Source organism: Oncorhynchus kisutch, unplaced genomic scaffold (genome assembly GCF_002021735.2).
Source record: "Oncorhynchus kisutch isolate 150728-3 unplaced genomic scaffold, Okis_V2 Okis07a-Okis12b_hom, whole genome shotgun sequence".
NCBI classification, from domain to species: Eukaryota; Metazoa; Chordata; class Actinopteri; order Salmoniformes; family Salmonidae; genus Oncorhynchus; species Oncorhynchus kisutch.
The window spans coordinates 4,075,157-4,097,853 of NW_022261984.1; the positions used below are offsets into that span (position 1 = coordinate 4,075,157).

General features: G+C 42.6%; 2 protein-coding genes across 7 annotated transcripts in view; one reads left to right on the forward strand and one right to left on the reverse strand.

The window, feature by feature from the left end:
- The window catches only part of LOC109901308 (semaphorin-4E), a 330,201-nt gene that overhangs the window by 232,482 nt on the left and 75,022 nt on the right, over positions 1 to 22,697 (reverse strand). The window lies entirely within an intron of this gene.
- On the forward strand, positions 3,415 to 22,383 carry LOC109901310 (erythroblast NAD(P)(+)--arginine ADP-ribosyltransferase). 4 transcript variants are annotated; one of them, XM_031814932.1, is made up of 4 exons: positions 18,323 to 20,138; positions 20,206 to 20,708; positions 20,898 to 20,989; positions 21,200 to 22,383. In XM_031814932.1, the coding sequence occupies exons 3-4, from the start codon at positions 20,912 to 20,914 to the stop codon at positions 21,941 to 21,943; spliced, it is 822 nt and encodes a 273-aa protein (XP_031670792.1). In that variant the 5' UTR covers positions 18,323 to 20,138; positions 20,206 to 20,708; positions 20,898 to 20,911; the 3' UTR covers positions 21,944 to 22,383. The 4 variants fall into 4 exon arrangements, with proteins under 4 accessions (XP_020352942.1, XP_031670793.1, XP_031670792.1 ...); XM_020497354.2 differs by having other exon boundaries at positions 18,323 to 20,708; XM_020497353.2 differs by lacking the exons at positions 18,323 to 20,138; positions 20,206 to 20,708; positions 20,898 to 20,989; positions 21,200 to 22,383 and adding exons at positions 3,415 to 4,904; positions 5,030 to 6,089.

Sequence of the window (22,697 nt, forward strand, 5' to 3'; positions counted from 1 at the left end):
TTTCACTGTACTACATTTAGACCGTCTGAAGATACAACATTACATGGGCCACTGATTAAGATGTTATATAACATGACACAAGTTGAATTGTCCAATAAAGTGAATCTGGAAACTACCGACTGGTGGGGGGATATTTACTGTCCTGTCTTTATTTGTGCAGCAACATCAAACAATGGGTTACAACAATTACAACAAAATACTAAATAGTTGAATTGTCCAATAAACTGATACAGAAAAGTAAAAACTGGTGGGGGAATGTTTACTGCAAGAGGTAGGTAGGTAAAGACAGAATGAGATAGAGAATGAGATAGAGATAGAGAGAGAGAGAGAAAAAGAAAGAAAGAAAGAAAGAAGTCTACAAGCAGTACCTGGATTATTAGGTAATACATTAACTTCAATTAGTAAATTCTGGATGTTTCTTCACAAAGTGCCTCACCCTGATTGAACCACAGGCATGTCACCCATCACCAGTTGATTCTCATAGCAGGTGGGGCCCCGCCTCTAGGGGCCTCAAGGTTTGCCGTAGTGCTGTTTTCCTTATTCCCTGATAGGTGATTCAGTGATTAGTGGTATATTGGCTATTAGTATTCCAGTCCTGAATCAGTCCCTGGTTAGAGTGGAAGGATGATGATGAGGTTGAACGGTCTTTCTGTACTGTTTTGCAAGCACGCATGCACACGCACACACACAGGCACACACGCACGCACACACACACAGGCACACACACAGGAACACACGCACGCACACACACAGGCACACACGCACGCACACACACACGCACACACACAGGCACACACACACACACACACACACACACATGCACATGCACACAAACAAACACACACATGCATGCACACACATACAGACGTTCACACACACGCAAATGCACACCTTTTCTCAGTATCAGCAGTGGTGTTCACACATAGCTCAGTATGAACAAACAATTCTCAGAAGCCATGTGGTGTTTCCTGCCTGTGTGTGGGTGTGTGTGAGTGTGTAAGAATGTGACCTCTATTGATCTGTGCAAACACACATCCCTCCACAGCTACAGTATGTCTGCTGGATTATGTTCCATCTATACGGTGGCTGGACTCCAGCATAAAGTTCACATATTCAGCTATTATCCCAATCACTATTTTGAGCGAGAGGGGGGGGGGGGGGGGGGGGGGGGGGGGGTTACTTTTCTGTGTTAGATAAGTATTTGTTTTGTTACATATAAATGTTTATATTCCTTCTGCATCTTGTGGCAAAATGAATAAAGAAAATAATTGAGCTTGACAGCCGTATGTCTTGTCCTTTTAGTTATCACTTTCACTGTACTACATTTAGACAGTCTGAAGATACAACATTACATGGGCCACTGATTAAGATGTTATATAACATGACACACGTTGAATTGTCCAATAAAGGGATACTGGGAGCCAGAGGTGTGGACTCGTGTCACATGACTTGGACTCGAATCAGACTCAAGTCACAAATATGATGACTTGCAACTGGACTTTGACTTTAACACCAATGACTCGTGACTTAACTCTCGAAGCCCAAATATTAAAAATGTTATTAAAAAAGTGTGCAGCGCATCAACTCTTCACTTAACAGATTATAGTTTGAATCGGACAGCAGCCAATCAAATTGTGCCATCTGAGACAAAGTTGTGCGTGACAGTGCAGAGGAATGTCGGTGGGTGAATTCAGTCAGAGCCCTTGGAAAGATGATACCCACAATTATTAATTTCGGATATAAACACTATGCTGTAGTCAACAAAAAACAGATTGCATCTTGCAAAACTTGCGGGAAGAAAATGACAGATGGAGGCGCCACAACTTCCAACTTTGTTTGACATTTGAAGCTGCACAAAGAACGGTAAGTCGTGGCTAATATAGCCGACAGCTATATATAACTTTGCTTGTGACGCATGTAGGCTAACGTGACATTAAATCAATGAGCCTCCACACAGTCAGTCAGTGCGGGAACGTGATTATTGCACCAAGATGGAGCTACAACTGTTAGGCAGTTGGTAACCTAAATCCTGCCTGATGTTACTGCTGTTCCTAAAACCATTGACATAAGTTTGCCTACTGTAACCACACAGAGAGAGGGTGTTTGTGTGTGTTGGGCGGTTGTGTACAAGCCTACATCACCTGATTGCGCACCATAGCGATCTTCAATAGTTGCTCACTCCTTCCATGGAAATATTGTTTATTTGGAAAGCAATAAATATATATATATATATATATATATTTTAAAGCACTCATGATTTGTGTAAATGTAATATACTAACTAATACTCGTGTTTAAAATCTGAAGTGGTATTACATTTGGTGAAGAACCCATATGACTTGTTTAAACTCAAAGTTAAGGACTTGACTCGGACTTGCCTGTCTTGACTTGAGACTTGACTTGGGACTTGAGTGCTAAGACTTGAGACTTACTTGTGACTTGTAAAACAATGACTTTGTCCCACCTCTGCTGGAACTACCAACTGGTGGGGGGAATATTTACTGTCATTTCTTCCTTTGTGCAGCAACATCAAACAATGGGTTACAACAATTACAACAAATGACTAAATATTACAACATACTCTCCCACCTCCTGGACATTTTGTCTACAATAAGAGGGAAATCAGAAAGGACAATAAAGACTGGGTAGAGGTAGGTAGGTAGGTAGGTAGGTAGGTAAAGAAAGAAAGAGAGAGAGAGAGACAGAGAGAGAGAGAGAGAGAGTGAGAAAAATAAAGAGAGAGAGAGAGTGAGAAAAATAAAGAGAGAGAGAGAGAGAAAAAGAGAGAGAGAGAGAAAAAGAGAGAGAGAGAGAGAGAAAAAGAAAGAGAGTGAGAAAAAGAAAGAGAGAGAGAGAGAGAAAAAGAAAGAAAGAGAGAGTGAGAAAAAGATAGAGAGAGAGAGTGAGAAAAAGAAAGAGAGAGAGAAAGTCACCCACTTTCAGCTGATTCTCATAGCAGGCTGTGCCCCGTCTCTGCCATCCTTGATTGGCTCTGAAGTTTATACTTGGGGCCTCAATGTTTGCCTTATTGCGTTTTTCCTTTTTCCCTGATAGTTGATTCATTGATTTGTGGTATATTGGCTATTAGTATTCCAGGCCTGAATCAGTCCCTGATTAGAGGGAAAAGATGATGATGATGTTGAAGGGTCTTCGTGTACTGTTATGCATTCACACACACACGCATGCACACGCACACACCTTTTCTCAGTACCAGCAGTGGTGTTGCTGTTGTTAGCCATGTTCACACATAGACCAGTATGAACAAACAATTCTCAGAAACCGTGTGGTGTTTCCTGCCTGTGTGTGCGTGCGTGTGCGTGTGTGAGTGAGTGTGTTAGAATGTGACCTCTACTGATCTGTGCCATCTCATATCCCTCTACAGATATGTCTGCTGGATTAGGTGCCATCTGTACAGTTGCTGGACTCCAGCATAAACAACTAATTCATCAGCTATGTTCTCAAACACTAAGGCCACGTCCAAATAGTCTCAATCTGCTCCCTTCCTTTTCTTGTCTCCTTTCCTTGTCTGCGTTCCTTTGTAAACACCACATCATATGAATGCAATATGATGGAACTCTGTCAACCTACCGGGTCTCTCACATCTCAGTCATAACAAAGGAATGGAACACTGTCAACATACCAGGTCTCTCACATCTCAGTCATAACAAAGGAATGGAACACTGTCAACATACCAGGTCTCTCACATCTCAGTCATAACAAAGGAATGGAACTCTGTCAACCTACCGGGTCTCTCACATCTCAGTCATAACAAAGGAATGGAACTCTGTCAACCTACCTGGTCTCTCACATCTCAGTCATAACAAAGGAATGGAACACTGTCAACATACCAGGTCTCTCACATCTCAGTCATAACAAAGGAATGGAACTCTGTCAACCTACCTGGTCTCTCACATCTCAGTCATAACAAAGAAAAGGGAACAACCATAACCAGCAGTATTATAATATTGGGATACTGTCTCAATCATACCCTGGACACTGGCATGAGAGACCACTGAACATCAAACACACACTAATGTACCCAGAGGCCTTCAGGGCAGTGTTTCCCAAACTCGGTTGTCGGGACCCAAAGGAGCACTTTTTTTGTTTTTGCAAGAGCACTACACAGCTGTTTCAAATGATCAAACCTTGATGATTAGTTGAATCAACTGTATAGAGCTAGGGAAAAACCCCAAACGTGCACCCTTTGGGGTCCCATGGAGCGAGTTTGGTAAACCCTGCTTTGGTGTCTTGACACGGTGCTTTCCTCACAGCAGCCAGAAGAGGGCAGTATTTAATTCAACCAGCTAAAGAAATGATTGACAGACAAGCTTAGTCTAGGCCAGGGGTAAGCAACACTATTTCTTCAGTGCAGCAGGTACTGCAGGATTTTGTCCCAAACTGGCACAACACTGTAGAGTATATGTGTGAGTATGTGAAGGGAAAGGTAATACCTAGTCAGTTGCACAACTGAATGCATTCAACCGAAATGTGTATTCCACATTTAAACCAACTCTTCTGAATCAGAGATGTGCAGGGGGCTACCTTAATCGACGTTATCGGCACCCGGGGAGCTATGTGTGAACATGGCTAACACCAGCAACACCACTGCTGATACTGAGAAAAAGTGTCAAGGGGGTTGTGGTTTGAGGGGTACTTGTTCCTGTAGGTGTCTGTTCTCAGCAAGAGAGGAGGGACTGTGAAAATAAACACAAAACCCCTGGTATAACAAGACCCCCTGAAAGTTGAACATTTGAATGCTGATTCTGTATCTTACAAGACAATTCATCTCCATTACAAGTTGACATTGGACCAATACATTTTGACATCATGGCAAGACTCAAGATCCTAACCTTTACTGTGATGTTATTCGTCCCGGCTTGGACTTTGGGTGTGGACTCCAAGATGGTAAGACACTACATTATTTAGACTGTACTCGAGAAAGAAAGAAAATAAATCAACAACGAGAGAGAGAGAAGGAATTTAAATTAATTTAATAAATTCAAATTTTTCCCCCCCATATTGTCTGAAAGGTTCATCTTCGTCAGCCTGGTCTCAATGTCTCTGTACCCTTAGACATGGTCCCTAACTCTGTTGACGACAAGTACAAACACTGCACTGAAAAAATGTACAAGAAGGTGCAGGAGGAATATCTTCCAAATGAAAACTCCACTGAGGGGATCTTCAAACAAGCCTGGATGAAGGCAGAAGGATGTGCAACTATTGAGAAAGTGAAGAAACGATTCCAAAAGGACAAGTCCAAGTACAATCCTAAAGAACTTACACATGATCATATCAAGGCTATCTGTGCTTACTCAGCAGAGGTACCTGAGATATACCCAGTGTTCAACCAAGCAGTCCGGACCAGTAGAACAGAGTACACCACCTCCTTCCCCTTCCACTCCCTTCATTTCCTCCTGACTGATGCCATTCGCCTCCTGAAACTGAACCAAAAGTCCTGTCACACCGCGTATCGAAGAAGCAACATGGAGTTTGTTAGTAAAGTAAACAAAGTAATCAGATTTGGCTTCTTTGCCTCCAGCTCTCTCGACAAGGGAATTAGCACAACATTTGGAGAGAAGTCTTGCTTTGAGATAAAGACATGTTTTGGCGCTTACCTGAAGTCCTTCCCCAAACTGGGGAATCATGAAAAGGAGGTGTTGATTCCACCGTATGAAGTGTTCAGAGTTACTGCTGTGCTGAAGAAAGAGAATTATAAAAACCTTTGGTGCGATGTTGTGTACACACTAAAGAGTATCACCAAGCCCCGGAGTAACCTGAATTGCAAACTTTTTAGGCAAACAATTATTAACTAAGAAAATCTCTTGATTTAAATTATATCCAGGAACAAACATTCAGGCTGCTTATCCTCTTAAAGCCAAACAATGTGTTTTCACTGTCTAAAGATTTTAATGTAGTAAGTAATTGGTTCATTGGTGAATGTTAAATACAAACCTCATCCTGACTACCAGAAATAGTGATTATTAAGATGTGTGTATTAACCTGTGTATCAGACTCCATAGGAGACTTTAAAGCACTTATATACCTTCTGCAGCTTGTGGCAAAATGAATAAAGACAATCATTGAGCTTGACTACAGTATGTCTCATCCTTTTAGTTATCACTTTCACTGTACTACATTTAGACCGTCTGAAGATACAACATTACATGGGCCACTGATTAAGATGTTATATAACATGACACAAGTTGAATTGTCCAATAATGTGAATCTGGAAACTACCGACTGGTGGGGGGACATTTACTGTACTGTCTTTATTTGTGCAGCAACATCAAACAATGGGTTACAACAATTACAACAAAATACTAAATATTACAACATACTCCCCCCTGGACATTTTGTCTACAATAAGGGGGAAATCAGAAAGGATAATAAGAATTGGGTGGAGGGGGGGAGATAGGGAAAGAGAGAGAGAGAGAGAGAGCAAGAGACAGAGACACAAAGAGAGACACAGAGAGTGCAACAGAGAAAGTCTACAAGCGGTACCTGGTTTATCCGGTAATACACTAACTTCAATTAAGTCAATTCTGGACGTCTCTTCACAAAGTGCCTCACCCTGATTGGCCAAAAGTCATGTCACACATCACCAGCTGATTTGCATAGCAGGTGGGGCCACCCACCCGCAATCCATGATTGGCTCCGAAGTTTATACTAGGGGCCTCAAGGTTTGCCATAGTTCTGTTTTCCTTATTCCCTAAAAGTTCATTAATTGATTGGTTGATTGATAGACTAATCGATCAATCAGTTGATAGATTAAAGGGGTATATTGGCTATTAGTATTCCAGGCCTGAATCATTCCCTGATTAGAGGGGAAGGATGATGATGATGTTGAAGGGTATTTCTGTACTGTTACGCATTCACACACGCACCCACACACCTTTTCTCAGTGTCAATAGTGGTGTTGCTGTTGTTATGCCTGGGTGAGTGTGTGTGTTAGAATGTGACCTATGTTGATCTCTTTTCCATCTATACATTGGCTGGCCTCCAACAAACTTCACACATTCAGCAGCAATGTTTCCAAACACTAAGGCCAGATCCCTTCCTTTCCTTGTCTCCTTTCCTTGTCTCCACCACAGATCTGAAAGACCACACCATATGAACACAATATGATGGAACTCTATCAACCTACCAGGTCTCTCACATCTCAGTCATAACAAAGGAATGGAACACTGTCAACCTACCAGGTCTCTCACATCTCAGTCATAACAAAGGAATGGAACACTGTCAACATACCAGGTCTCTCACATCTCAGTCATAACAAAGGAATGGAACACTGTCAACCTACCAGGTCTCTCACATCTCAGTCATAACAAAGGAATGGAACACTGTCAACCTACCAGGTCTCTCACATCTCAGTCATAACAAAGGAATGGAACACTGTCAACCTACCAGGTCTCTCACATCTCAGTCATAACAAAGGAATGGAACACTGTCAACCTAACAGGTCTCTCACGTCTCAGTCATAACAAAGGAATGGAACACTGTCAACCTACCAGGTCTCTCACATCTCAGTCATAACAAAGGAATGGAACACTGTCAACCTACCAGGTCTCTCACATCTCAGTCATAACAAAGGAATGGAACACTGTCAACCTACCAGGTCTCTCACATCTCAGTAATTTCAAAGGAAAGGTAACAAACATAACCAGCATTATTAGAATACTGTATAAATCATACCCTGGATACTGGCAGGAGAGACCACTGAAAACCAAACACACACTATTGTACCCAGAGGCCTTAGTGTCTTGAAAAGGTGCATTCCTCACATCAGCCAGTAGAGGACAGTATTTAACTCAACCAGCCAAAGGAATGATAGGCAGACAAAGCTTAGCCTAGGCCAGCGGTAAGCAACCCTGTTCATGGAGTGCTGCAGGGTTTTGTTCCAACTAGGCTCCACACCAGACCAACTGAGCTAATTGATCAGTTAAGTGAATGACAAAATTCAACACACCTGGTCTTCCTGGTTGGTTAAATCAAAAACATGAAGTGCCTGCAGCACTCCAGTATCAACAATGTTGTTGCTGGTGTTGGTCATGTTCACACATAGATCAGCAAGAAATAAGTATGAACAAAGCCATTTTGTGTTTCCTGCCTGTGTCTGTGCATTAAAATGTGACCTACAGATATTTTCTGGTGGATTAGGTGCCATCTCTACAGTGGCTGGACTCCAGCATAAACCTGCCACATTCAGCAGATATTTTCCCAAACACTAAGGCCACATTCCAATACTTTCAATCTGCTTCCATCCTTTCCTTGTCCCCTTTCCTTATCTCCTATAGTTTGTAACTACCACAGATCTGAAAGACCTCACCATATTAACGCAACATGATGGAACCCTATCAACCTACTGTAGCAGACCTCTCACATCTCAGTCATAACGAAGGAAAGGAAACAACCATAACCAGCAGTATTAGAATATTGGGAAACTGTCTAAATCATACCCTGGGCACTGGCATGAGAGACCACTGAATCCAAACACACACTAATGTACCCAGAGGCCTTCAGTCTAGACGCGGTGCATTCTGGGAAGAAGAGGGCAGTATTTAACTCATTGAATGATTCACAGACAAAGCTTAGACTAGGCCAGGGGTAGGAAACCCTGTTCCAGGGGCCACAGAATTTTGTCCCAACTAGGCACCACACTATGTGTGTGAGTATGTGAAGGGAAAAGGGTTACCTTGTCAGTTGCATAGCTGAATACATTCAACCAAAATGTGTCTTACACATTTAACCCTTCTGAATAAGAGAGATGCAGGGGCCTACGTTAATCGACGTCATCGGCATCCCGGGGAGAATGGCAGATTTTTACACCTTGCCGGCAACTGGATTCAAGCCAGCAACTTTTCGATGACTGGACCAACGCTCTTAACCGCTTGGCTACATGTGTCTGTGTGTGCTGGTGTTTGTGGTTTGATGAGTACTTGTGCCCGCATGTGCCTATTCTTAGCAAGAGAGGAGGAGGGACTGTGAAAATAACCTTAAGAGCAGTGGTATAACAAGGCTCTGTGATTGCTGATCTCCATTACATTTTGCCATTGGACCAATATACGCTGCTCAAAAAAATAAAGGGAACACTTAAACAACACAATGTAACTCCAAGTCAATCACACTTCTGTGAAATCAAACTGTCCACTTAGGAAGCAACACTGATTGACAATACATTTCACATGCTGTTGTGCAAATGGAATAGACAGCAGGTGGAAATTATAGGCAATTAGCAAGACACCCCCAATAAAGGAGTGGTTCTGCAGGTGGTGACCACAGTTCCTATGCTTCCTGGCTGATGTTTTGGTCACTTTTGAATGCTGGCGGTGCTTTCACTCTAGTGGTAGCATGAGACGGAGTCTACAACCCACACAAGTGACTCAGGTAGTGCAGCTCATCCAGGAGGGAACATCAATACGAGCTGTGGCAAGAAGGTTTGCTGTGTCTGAGTTTGAGTTTATTTTTATTTTTACAGGGACAGTGCACATTAATCAACATTTCAGTAAAAGTGCCGGTTTTAGCCAGCCGGCTAATTTTCAACCGCAGTCCCTGGGCAGGTTATTAAAAACAATTACAATATAGACAATAGCAACATAGAACAAGCAAGACATAGCATACAGACAGAGCATCATAGGACAAGCAAGACGTAGCATACAGACAGAGCAGCATAAAACAAAAAGCAGCAAGACAAAATTCATAAAAGCAACAAAGTGTTTCCACACCTCACAAGCTACAGACAACAGACAACATGTAGAGCGGCAACACACAGCTAGGGACCATGTTCACAAATCTGATTGACCTTTAGCCATGTCTTCAAGCATTTTGTGAAAGTGTGATATGTGGTGCAGTTATGTGTGTCTGATGGCAGTGTATTCCAGACATGGGAAGCTCTCACAGAGAATGCAGATTTACTAAAGGTGCTTTTCCTTAGGGGAACTATACAGTCACCTCTCATGGCAGACCTTGTGGATCTGTCTGTCAGCGTAGTGTCCAGAGCATGGAGGCGCTACCAGGAGACAGGCCAGTACATTAGGATACGTGGAGGAGGCCGTAGGAGGGCAACAACCCAGCAGCAGGACCGCTACCTGCAAGGAAGAGCAGGAGGAGCACTGCCAGAGCCCTGCAAAATGACCTCCAGCAGGCCACAAATGTGCATGTGTCTGCTCAAACGGTCAGAAACAGACTCCATGAGGGTGGTGTGAGGGCCCAACGTCCACAGGTGGGGGTTTTGCTTACAGCCGGACATTTGGCATTTGCCAGAGAACACCAAGATTGGCAAATTCGCCACTGGCGCCCTGTGCTCTTCACAGATGAAAGAAGGTTCACACTGAGCACATGTGACAGACGTGACAGAGCCTGGAGACGCCGTGGAAAATGTTCTGCTGCCTGCAACATCCTCCAGCATGACCCGGTTTGGCGGTGGGTCAGTCATGGTGTGGGGTGGCATTTCTTTGGGGGGCCGCACAGCCCTCCATGTGCTCGCCAGAGGTAGCCTGACTGCCATTAAGTACCGAGATGAGATCCTCAGACCCCTTGTGAGACCATATGCTGGTCCGGTTGGCCCTGGGTTCCTCCTAATGCAAGACAATGCTAGACCTCATGTGGCTGGAGTGTGTCAGCAGTTCCTGCAAGAGGAAGGCATTGATGCTATGGACTGGCCCGCCCGTTCCCCAGACCTGATTCCAATTGAGCACATCTGGGACATCATGTCTCGCTCCATCCACCAACGCCACGTTGCACCACAGACTGTCCAGGTGTTGGCGGATGCTTTAGTCCAGGTCTGGGAGGAGATCCCTCAGGAGACCATTCGCCACCTCATCAAGAGCATGCCCAGGTGTTCAAAGTTACTGCCGTGCTGAAGAAAGAAAATGATGAAAACCTTTGGTTTGATGTTGTGTACAAACTAAAGAGTATCAACACACTGAGAAACCCGAATTGTAACATTTTTGACAAGCCAACTATTAATTAAGAAAATCAATCTTGATCTTGAATCATTGTCCCTAAAGAGGATTGACCTAACATTGACAACTACGCTGCTTATCCTTCTTAAAGTAAATTAAAGTAAATGAAGCCAAACAACGTGCTTTCAGTGTCTAAAGCTTTCATTGTATTACGTTAATTGGTTCATTGGTGGATGTTACATGAAGACCTCATCCTGACTACCAGAAATAGTGATTATTAAGATGTTTGTATTATAGTGTTTCAGACTCCATAGGAGACTTTAAAGCACTTATATACCTTCTGCAGCTTGTGGCAAAATGAATAAAGTCAATCATTGAGCTTGACTACAGTATGTCTCATCCTTTTAGTTATCACTTTCACTGTACTACATTTAGACAGTCTGAAGATACAACATTACATGGGCCACTGATTAAGATGTTATATAACATGACACAAGTTGAATTGTCCAATAAACTGATGCTGGAAACTACCGACTGGTGGGGGGATATTTACTGTACTGTCTTGCTTTACACCCCCCCCCAGACATTTTGTCTCCAATAAGAGGGAAATCAGAAAGGACAATAAGAACTGGGTAGAGACCAACAGAGAAAGAAGTCTACAAGCGGTACCTGGTTTATTCTGTAATACACATACCTCAATGGACATATCTTCACAACGTGCCCCGCCCTGATTGGCCCACAGGCATGTCACCCATCACCAGCGGATTCTCATAGCAGGTGGTGCCCCGCCTCTGCTGTCCTTGATTGGCTCCTAATTGTATACTTGGGGCCTCAAGATTTGCCTTTTTGCTGTTTTGCTTATTCCCTGATAGTTGATTCATTGATTGGTTGACATATCGACTGATCGATCAATCAATTGATTGATTAGTGGTATTTTGGTTATTGGTCCTTGAATAGAGGAGAAAGATTATGACGTTTAATGGTCTCTCAGTACTAATACGCAAGCACACACACCTTTTCTCAGTATCAGCAGTGGTGTTGCTGTTAGTCATGTTCACACATAGCTCAGTATGAAAGAAGTATGAACAAACAATTCTCAGAAGCTGTATGGTGTTTCCTGCCTGTGTGGGGGTATATGTGTGTTTGTGTGTCTGTTTTTGTGTGACGGGTTCTCTATATAAGTGTAATTTCTCAGAAGCACTGAGGAGAGGCTGTGACTGCCTTGCAGACAGATGCAGCATCTTAAAGACGCCTGAAGTTCATGCAAATGTATGTTCTATTCCATATATGTCTCTGAGACAGGGTTTACAATGCTACCCACAGTGCAAACCTGTAAAAAAGAGCACACGAACTGCAAGTGAAGAAGAGGAAAGTTTATTTGTATCCTTTTACACCAGAGGTGGAGAACCCTCCTCCTGGAGAACTGCGGTAATGTATCCTTTTACACCAGAGGTGGACAACCCTCCTCCTGGAGAACTACGGTAATGTATCCTTTTACACCAGAGGTGGACAACCCTCCTCCTGGAGAACTACTGTTTTGTATCCTTTTACACAAGAGGTGGAGAACCCTCCTCCTGGAGAACTACTGTTTTGTATCCTTTTACACAAGAGGTGGAGAACCCTCCTCCTGGAGAACTACGGTTTTGTATCCTTTTACACCAGAGGTGGAGAACCCTCCTCCTGGAGAACTACTGTTTTGTATCCTTTTACACCAGAGGTGGACAACCCTCCTCCTGGAGAACTACTGTTTTATATCCTTTTACACCAGAGGTGGACAACCCTCCTCCTGGAGAGCTACTGTTTTGTATTCTTTTACACCAGAGGTGGACAACCCTCCTCCTGGAGAGCTACTGTTTTGTATCCTTTTACACCAGAGGTGGACAACCCTCCTCTTGGAGAACTACTGTTTTGTATCCTTTTACACCAGAGGTGGACAACCCTCCTCTTGGAGAACTACTGTTTTGTATCCTTTTACACCAGAGGTGGAGAACCCTCCTATTGGAGAGCTACTGTTTTGTATCCTTTTACACCAGAGGTGGACAACCCTCCTCTTGGAGAACTACTGTTTTGTATCCTTTTACACCAGAGGTGGACAACCCTCCTCTTGGAGAACTACTGTTTTGTATCCTTTTACACCAGAGGTGGACAACCCTCCTCTTGGAGAACTACTGTTTTGTATCCTTTTACACCAGAGGTGGACAACCCTCCTCTTGGAGAACTACTGTTTTGTATCCTTTTACACCAGAGGTGGACAACCCTCCTCTTGGAGAGCTACTGTTTTGTATCCTTTTACACCAGAGGTGGACAACCCTCCTCCTGGAGAGCTACTGTTTTGTATCCTTTTACACCAGAGGTGGAGAACCCTCCTCTTGGAGAGCTACTGTGTATGCAGGCTTTTGTTCCAGCCCTGCTCTAACACATTTTAACCTAGAACCTAGCTCTGGGAGACAGCAGTAGTGAGAGTATATGGTGCAGACACAGATCCTCTCCATTCCACCTGGTCGGAGGAGTTCAAGAGTGTGCAGAGCCTTAGACGCCCAGCCCTGAGAGGGTGGAGAAGAGGATATGATGGTCCACATTGTCAAAGGCAGTAGATAGATCTAGGAGGATGAGAACAGAGGAGAGAGAGAGTCAGCTTTGGCAGAGCGGAGAGCCTCCGTGACACAGAGAAGCGCAGTCTCAGTTGAGTGAACCATCTTAAAGCCTGACTGGTTAGGGTCAAGAAGATTATTAAGAGAAAGATAGTAATAGAGTTGGTCAGAGACAGTATGCTCAAGTGTTTCGGGAATTAATATCATAGTTTTAGATGTCAGAGTGGTCGAGTGTTGGTTTCTTGAGGAGGGGAGCAACTCTGGCCATTTTGAAGTCAGAGGGGACCAGTGGTCAGGGACCAGTAGATGAGGGAAGTGAGGAATGGGAGAAGGTCTCCTGATATGGGCTGGAGCGGGTAGGAGAGGCTGGGGTCAGGTGGGCAGGTTGTCGGTCTACCGGACCGCACTAGTCACATGATTTCATCTGGAGAGTAAGGGGAGAAAGAGTTCTGTGTGAGTGGGGCCATAGGACTCAATTGGCTGAGTGAATGAGGAGCGGATGTCATTAACCTTCTTTTAAAAGTGGTTGACAAAGTCCTCCTCAGAGATGGAGGGAGGGCGTGGAAAAGAGTTTCCTAGGGTTAGAGAATCAGAAACTTCACATTTAGAGTGATAAAATGTGGCATCAGATACAGAGGAAGAGAAGGTATAGAGGAGTGAGTGAAAGGATGATAGGTCCTCCGGAAGTGATGTTTTCCTTCATTTTTGCTCAGCTGCCCGCAGCCCTGTTCTGTAAGCTCTCAATGAGTCACTCAGCCACGGAGCAGGAGGGGAGAAAAGGGACAGTGTAAATCATAGGATGCGGAAAGGGAGGAGTTTAGGGTCGAAGAGTCAGAATCAGGAAAATGCGGTAGAAGTATTTTGCAGAAGGGAGATATGATAGGATAGAAGAGGAGAGAGTAGAGAGAGAGAGAGAGAGAGAGAGAGAGAGAGAGAGAGAGAGAGAGAGAGAGAGAGAGAGAGAGAATGAAGATTGAGACGGCACATGACCATCTAGATAGGTGCTGAGTGGTTAGGGTTGGAGGAAAGGGAGACAGAAAAGGAAACAAAGTAGTGATCAGAGACCTGGAGGGTTGCAGTGAGATTAGGAGGAGAACAGAGACCTGGAGGGTTGCAGTGAGATTAGGAGGAGAACAGAGACCTGGAGGGGGGTTGCAGTGAGATTAGGAGGCGAACAGACTCTAGTAAAGATGAGGTCAAGCGTATTGCCTGCCTTGTGAGTGGGACTGGGGAAGGGTGGGGTCAAGTGTATTGCCTGCCTTGTGAGTTGTCAAAAGAGGGGAAAGAAAGAGTTAAGTAGAAATTAATGGAAGGCAGACATCGGGAGATGAAGTCACCAAGTATGAAGAGTGATAAGCCATCGTCAGGAAATTAGCTTATCACCTGATTCTACAAACAGTATCAAGGTACTAACTACTTTGAATCGGATGTGTTAAAGCAGGGCTGGAGTAAAACCCTGCACACACAGTTCTGAAACTCTCCATGAGGACAATTTTCTGCCCCTATGGCATATGAAATAATCTCTCACCTAGATTGATGACTGCAGCCATTTTTGCTTACTGTTTGTTGTTTTAAATAGAGATGTCTAGAAGGGCCGTGGGTCATATTAGATTGTGTAGAAATACAGGAAATGTGACTGAGATGCCCTTAGAAATGGGAGGACCTCCAGGCCCCCTGGAAAGTTATGTCCTCCTCTGCAAATAGCACTGCTGGGCGATTTAAAAAGTCATTGTCAATCAATCAATAATATATTAAAACTCATTTTTTGTTTACAATATGTAGAATCTATGAGAATAGAAAGGTTCAGAAGATTTGTGAAACATCACAGCACAGTTGATCAAATATATTTTTATTTATTTCACCTTTTTTTAACCAGGTAGGCAAGTTGAGAACAAGTTCTCATTTACAATTGCGACCTGGCCAAGATAAAGCAAAGCAGTTTGACACATCCAACAACACAGAGTTACACATGGAGTAAAACAAACATACAATCAATAATACAGTAGAAAATAAGTCTAAATACGATATGAGCAAATGAGGTGAGATAAGGGAGGTAAAGGCAAAAAAAGACCATGGTGGCAAAGTAAATACAATATAGCAAGTAAAACACTGGAATGGTAGATTTGCAGTGGAAGAATGTGCAAAGTAGAAATAAAAATTATGGGGTGCAAAGGAGAAAAGTAAATAAATAAATAAATTAAAATTAAAATAAATGCAGTAGGGAAAGAGGTAGTTGTTTGGGCTAAATTATAGGTGGGCTATGTACAGGTGCAGTAATCTGTGAGCTGCTCTGACAGCTGGTGCTTAAAGTTAGTGAGGGAGGTAAGTGTTTCCAGTTTCAGAGATTTTTGTAGTTCGTTCCAGTCATTGGCAGCAGAGAACTGGAAGTAGAGGCGGCCAAAGAAAGATATGGGGCTTTGGTGACAAAACGGATGGCACTGTGATAGACTGCATCCAATTTGTTGAGTAGGGTATTAGAGGCTATTTTGTAAATGACATCGCCGAAGTCGAGGATTGGTAGGATGTTCAGTTTTACAAGGGTATGTTTGGCAGCATGAGTGAAGGATGCTTTGTTGCGAAATAGGAAGCCAATTCTAGATTTCACTTTGGATTGGAGATGTTTGATGTGAGTCTGGAAGGAGAGTTTACAGTCTAACCAGACACCTAGGTATTTGTAGTTGTCAATTGGAGGGCATGGAAGGAGAGTTGTATGACATTGAAGCTCGTTTGGAGGGTTGTTAGCGCAGTGTCCAAAGAAGGGCCAGAAGTATACAGAATGGTGTCGTCTGCGTAGAGGTGGATCAGTGACTCACCAGCAGCAAGAGCGACATCATTGATGTTTACAGAGAAGAGAGTCTGTCCAAGAATTGAACCCTGTGGCACCCCCATAGAGACTGGCAGAGGTCCGGACAGCAGACCCTCCGATTTGACACATATGGCAAATAGGAACTGGATGGTGTTCAGAGACAGATGGGAGGGGTTGTGAGGAGCTGAAGGCTGGAACTAAAAACAAACAAAAATCAACTATTGTAAAATATACTGTGTACATAAAATGTGTTTAGTGTATATACATGTATATAGACACCTCACAAGTCCTTAACTGGAAGCTTCATTAAATAAAAGTTGAATGAAAACACACATACACCTACAAATTAACACACAGAAACAGTACACCCTCTATATAATTCATATCATAGGCTTAATAGTACTGTAGAGCTCTTTTTAGTTGCACACAATATAGCTGGGTCACCCTGTCCTGCCCCTAGGGGTCCACGGCCCTGTAGCGCACCAACCCAACACACCCCACTCAGCTTTAGGATCTTAGTGAAACATTCATTGTTGGTTTGAGGTGTGTTGGGCCAAGTCCAGAGTGACAACAGTACAGCAGACCCCCAGGGCCAGGACTGAGCAGCCCAGCCTATATATATATCTCCCCTGACGTGGGCATGTTTTCAATACAGACTCCTTTAGGCATACAGTATTCCATATAAAGCATCCAGACCTTATAAAAGTTTGATAATCACAGCACCAGATCAGGTGTTGCTGATGTGTGCTTATACAGGTTCAGGAGTAAAAATTAGGCATGACAAAGAATGACTTTGGAGTACATTTATACATTACATTATCCAAGAAAATAATAAATGGTTCAATCATTTCCCAGATCCCAGACTGTAGCTTTAAGTTTAAGCTGTTGTCATTAAGCTACTGTTGGTCTTCCCGTCAGTTCAAGATGAAACATTCACTGAATATACTGCAAAATGCACCTGAGCTCCATACACTGGTCTTCCCTGGCTGTCTGACCCTGCTGGGAATCTTCCCACTCCTAAATGGTAGGCTTTAAAAATATTGCAAGAGAAAGTACAAGTCTCTCTAACTCTGCTCTCTTCAAACTACACCTAGCATATTGGCTGATATAGTCCAGTAATACAACATAAGTGCCATGTGAGAATCTCTGGTAATTTAACCCATTACTTTAAACCGGTTATGGCTAGGCGATCCGCTAGCGGGACACCTCGACAACATCAGGTGAAATTGCAGAGCGCGAAATTAAAATTACAGAAATATAAATATTTAATATTCATGAAAATACAAGTGTCCTACATCAAAATGAAGCTTCAAAAAGGCTTTAGGGCGAAAGCACACCATGTGATTATCTGAGGTCGGCGCCCTGCATACAAAAGCATGAAAAACATTTTTCAACCAGGCAGGTGCGCCACGAAAGTCAGAAATAGCGATAAAATAAATGCCTTACCTTTGAATATCCTCTTCTGTTGGCACTCCAAAAGGGCCCAGCTACATCACACATGGTCATTTTGTTCAATTAAACTCAGTTAAGCTGGCGCGCTTCATTCAATAATCCACCGGTTTCCCTCCTTCAAAATGCATACAAAATTAATCCCAAATGTTACCAACAAACCTCTCCAAACAAGTCTAACACCGTTTATTATCCAACCTTCGGTACCCTAATACATAAATAAACGATAACATTTAAGAAGGAGAATCGTTATTGTCTTTACCGGAATAATGCTGAATAATTTTGCACGCCCAATTTTTCCGTTTTTGATTTGTTAAAAAGGTTTGAAATATCCAATAAATGTCGTTCCACTTCGTGATTGTGTCCCACTTGTTGTTGATTCTTCACAAAAAAATACAGTTTTATATCTTTATGTTTGAAGCCTGAAATGTGGCAAAAGGTCGCAAAGTTCAAGGGGGCCGAATACTTTCGCAAGGCACTGTACATATATACATATATATATATATATATATATATATATATATATATATATATATATATATATATATATATATGTATGTATGAAATATGAATGTATGTGATGAAATATTAGGTATGTACCCTAATGATTTATGTGATTACCTGATTGAGATATATTCCCTTGTTATTAGTGCACCTTAGTTTTTGGCTCTCCCTGTTGTATCTATTCATCGTACTGTGGTAAGTGTGTTAGTGATGGGATAAAGGCAGGAAGGCAGGAAGTTGGGCCTTCAGGTGGGAGGGAGTCCTAGCTAGACGTGGGAGAGGTATAGTCTTTTGACCATACATACACACATGAGTGTGCAAAGCTGTCATCAAGGCCAAGGTTGGCTTCTTTGAAGAATCTCAAATATAAAATATATTTTGATTTGTTTAACACTTTTTTTTTGTTACTATATGTACATGATTATTTCGTAGTGTTGATGTCTTCACCATTATTCGTCAATGTAGAAAATAGTCCAAATAAAGAGTAGGTGTACCCACATTTTGGACTGGTACTGTATATCTATATGTTTTTACAGGACAAATGTGAGGATGCACGTGCCCCATGACGCTTCTGATGGTACGTTCTGTTTTGTTGTCATGTGCACTAGAATGTGTGTAAAAAAACATTTGGTAATATTACATCTCCTGTCCTCTTTACCCACCATGTGTAAATCTGGTGTAAATCTACAGAAGATATATATTACATCTCCTGTCCTCTTTACCCACCATGTGTAAATCTGGTGTAAATCTACAGAAGATATATATTACATCTCCTGTCCTCTTTACCCACCATGTGTAAATCTGGTGTAAATCTACAGAAGATATATATTATATCTCCTGTCCTCTTTACCCACCATGTGTAAATCTGGTGTAAATCTACAGAAGATATATATTACATCTCCTGTCCTCTTTACCCACCATGTGTAAATCTGGTGTAAATCTACAGAAGATATATATTACATCTCCTGTCCTCTTTACCCACCATGTGTAAATCTGGTGTAAATCTACAGAAGATATATATTACATCTCCTGTCCTCTTTACCCACCATGTGTAAATCTGGTGTAAATCTACAGAAGATATATATTACATCTCATTAAAAAGCAACTCCACTAGTTCTCAGGTTGTTCTCTGATTGGTTTAAAATTGTAAGCAGCAGCAGTAGCACCCCTTAGCAACTAACGTCTCAAATAGGAAGCTAAAAGCTCTGTGGCTAATCTGATCAACACTGTCAGGGTTAGTAGTTTCCTGTGTCTGATGTCAGAGCTCAGTAATGCTGAATCTATCAACCACAACAAGGAGAGAACGGTCTCGTTCCAGGCCAACTATATTGCTGTTGAGTTTGACGCTACGACAAGTGAGCATCAAATCGCTATACCATATGATGTGGTTAACTGATATGTTAAACAGTAATCCAGGAGATGTGAGATCTGGCAGGTGACTTCAATGTAGTCAGCCTGGAACGTGGCCAAAAGGGTGGCAGTTAACTGTCATAACATCTACTGTCTATCCACAGGTTAACTGTCATAACATCGACTTTTTATCCACAGTTTAATTGTCATAAAATCTACTGTCTTTCCACAGGTTAATTGTCATAACATCTACTGTCTATCCACAGGTTAACTGTCATAACATCTACTGTCTATCCACAGGTTAACTCTCATAACATCTACTGTCTATCCACAGGTTAACTGTCATAAAATCTACTGTCTTTCCACAGGTTAATTGTCATAACATCTACTGTCTATCCACAGGTTAACTGTCATAAAATCTACTGTCTTTCCACAGGTTAATTGTCATAACATCTACTGTCTATCCACAGGTTAACTGTCATAAAATCTACTGTCTTTCCACAGGTTAATTGTCATAACATCTACTGTCTATCCACAGGTTAACTGTCATATCATATACTGTCTATCCACAGGTTAATGTCATAACATCTACTGTCTATCCACAGGTTACTTTGACACTATAACTGTTGTTTTGACACCACTATAATACAGAATATCTCGAAGAGATGGAAATCCTATGTGTTACTGAGAAATGTATGGAACTCATCCAGTGATGTCATTACCAGTCACACAACCTGACAGACTGTGACCATGACAACTGACCACACGGTGCAGTGGTAGACTTGGGGTCGAGGGGAGCGTCAGAAAGACAGAAAGGGGGAACGTTAACCCTTTCTCAGAAGCGTCACTTTTAGTTGAAAATGGCCCTGTGGTGAACCAAGGTAGAGCTGTGTACATCCTCATGCATGTGTACATTTGCAGACATGAAGATCTGCATGACTTTGTTCACGTATTCGCTTGGTGCTTCAGTGTGGGAACAGGATTTGTGGTCATGTCTGCTTGTAAAGTCAGATCTCTGACCAGGTATAAGTAGATCTTGGCAGACCGTCTGCAAAAACACATCCTGAAGCTGAACAATACAAAACAACCTCTATCGTGCTCCAGTCTGGTAAGTCCAGCTATCAGACACCGTAAACCTCATTGTAATCTCTGCATGATACGGCTTCATTAAATGGTGGCATTGCAGTGACTCCTATCAATGTTTAAATAGTTGATCATATCAACGCTATGTTGTATAATGTTTTTGTATTGTTATGCTGATTGGTATTTGTCTCCTCTACATGTTGTTTTACTACAGGTGCTGCTGAAGTCATGGAGAGAGACAACATCCTAACCTTTGCTGTGCTGTGTGTCTTCCATGTTTGGACTCCGGGTGTGGATACAAAGATGGTAAGATAGAACACTATTTTGAGTGCATTTGAATACGAGCGAGAGAGCGATTCAATTATCAAAATAACAGGCACAAGTTTAGTATGGACAAAGTTTGTGATGACATTATGACTGATGGCCAGCCTTACATTTTGTCTCTCATCATCATTTTATTTGCATTTTCTTGTGTCATACCTGTTTGTCTATTTTTCTCTCTTCCTTTCACTAAAGGTCAGTCTCCCTCTGCATGGTCTAAAATCCAACATCCCTTTAAACATGGCTCCAGACTCTGTTGATGACTCCTACAAGGGCTGTGAGGATAAGATGTTCAGGAAGGTGCTTAACTATTACCTGAAAACGGAGAGACTAAAAAACAAAGATTTCAACCAGGCTTGGACCGATGCTGAGGCCCGTTACAAACCGAAACAGAAAAGAGCACTGTCTAAAATCTATTCCCTGGCAATCCAGGTGTATGTGACTGAATACTCCCAAATGTTCAAGTCATTCAACGAGGCCACTCGCACCCAAAAGAAGAGCTACACCACAACATTCCAGTACCACTCCCTGCACTTCCTTCTGACCAATGCTTTACGAATCCTGAACAAGAAAAATAAGCGTTTCCAAACCTTCCGAGGAACCAACGTGTCTTTCCACGGAGTCCGAAATACTGAAATGCGATTCGGACAGTTCACCTCGAGCTCTTTAGACAAGAAAATCGCAGGTGAACGCTTTGGAAATCGCTCCTGTTTTGAGATCACCACCTACTTTGGTGCCCCGCTGGGGGAGTACGCATCTCAGATGGCTCATGAGAAGGAGGTGCTGATTCCTCCCTACGAGGTGTTCAGAATTACAGAGGTGCTGAAGAGAAAAGACAAGAAAGACCTCTGGTGTGACGTCGTCTACAAATTGCAGAGTACTAAGAAAGGAAAAAGTGACCTGAAATGCCAGATGGTTCGACCACTCCAAGGAGAGTAAAATCAAAACAGCAACACAGCTGTTTTGCTTTCAGTCAAATATGAAATGCAGTTTTTAGTGCAACACCTGGCTTCCCCATCCACCGTCGCTCCTCCCACAAATACAGGAAATACAGAAAACATTAGCGGAGCTTTTCCTACTTTCAGATTGTCAGATCTGTCCTGTTGTAAGTGTTTCCCACATTGTTTGCTTAGACTGTTAACCTTTCTTCTGCCAGTGAATTGGCATTTGTTGTCATGTGCACTGCAGCTTTAGCTAAAAACCTATAATGAAAAGCATTCAGCAATATTACATCTCCTGTCCTATTTATCCACTACCTACACATCCATTATAAAGAGATGAATTTCATCTCACTTGAAGAAAATGTGTTTGTTCTCAGGTTATAATTACAATGGGCTACAAAGATACTCTGATTTAAATAAAGAAATAGCCAAAGATAACCTGAAGCTTCATTCATCCCATCTGAGTGAGATAGTTGATAACGTGGTCGTTCTTCACCCATTATTCAACGTACAGTAGATGTACAAAGTAATGACACTGAGTCATGGCTTTGAAATTAATTGTAGCGAGTGAGGGAGGTAGGAGGAGGGGGGGGGGGGGGGGGGGGGGGGGTAGGGGGGGGGGGAGAGGGAGGGGGATGGGGGGGGGAGAACAGTAGCAGGGTTAGTATTTTCCTATGTCTGTGAGGTCAGAGCTTAATACCACTCAATCTATCAACAACAACGAGGAGAGAATGGTCTCATTCCAGACCAAT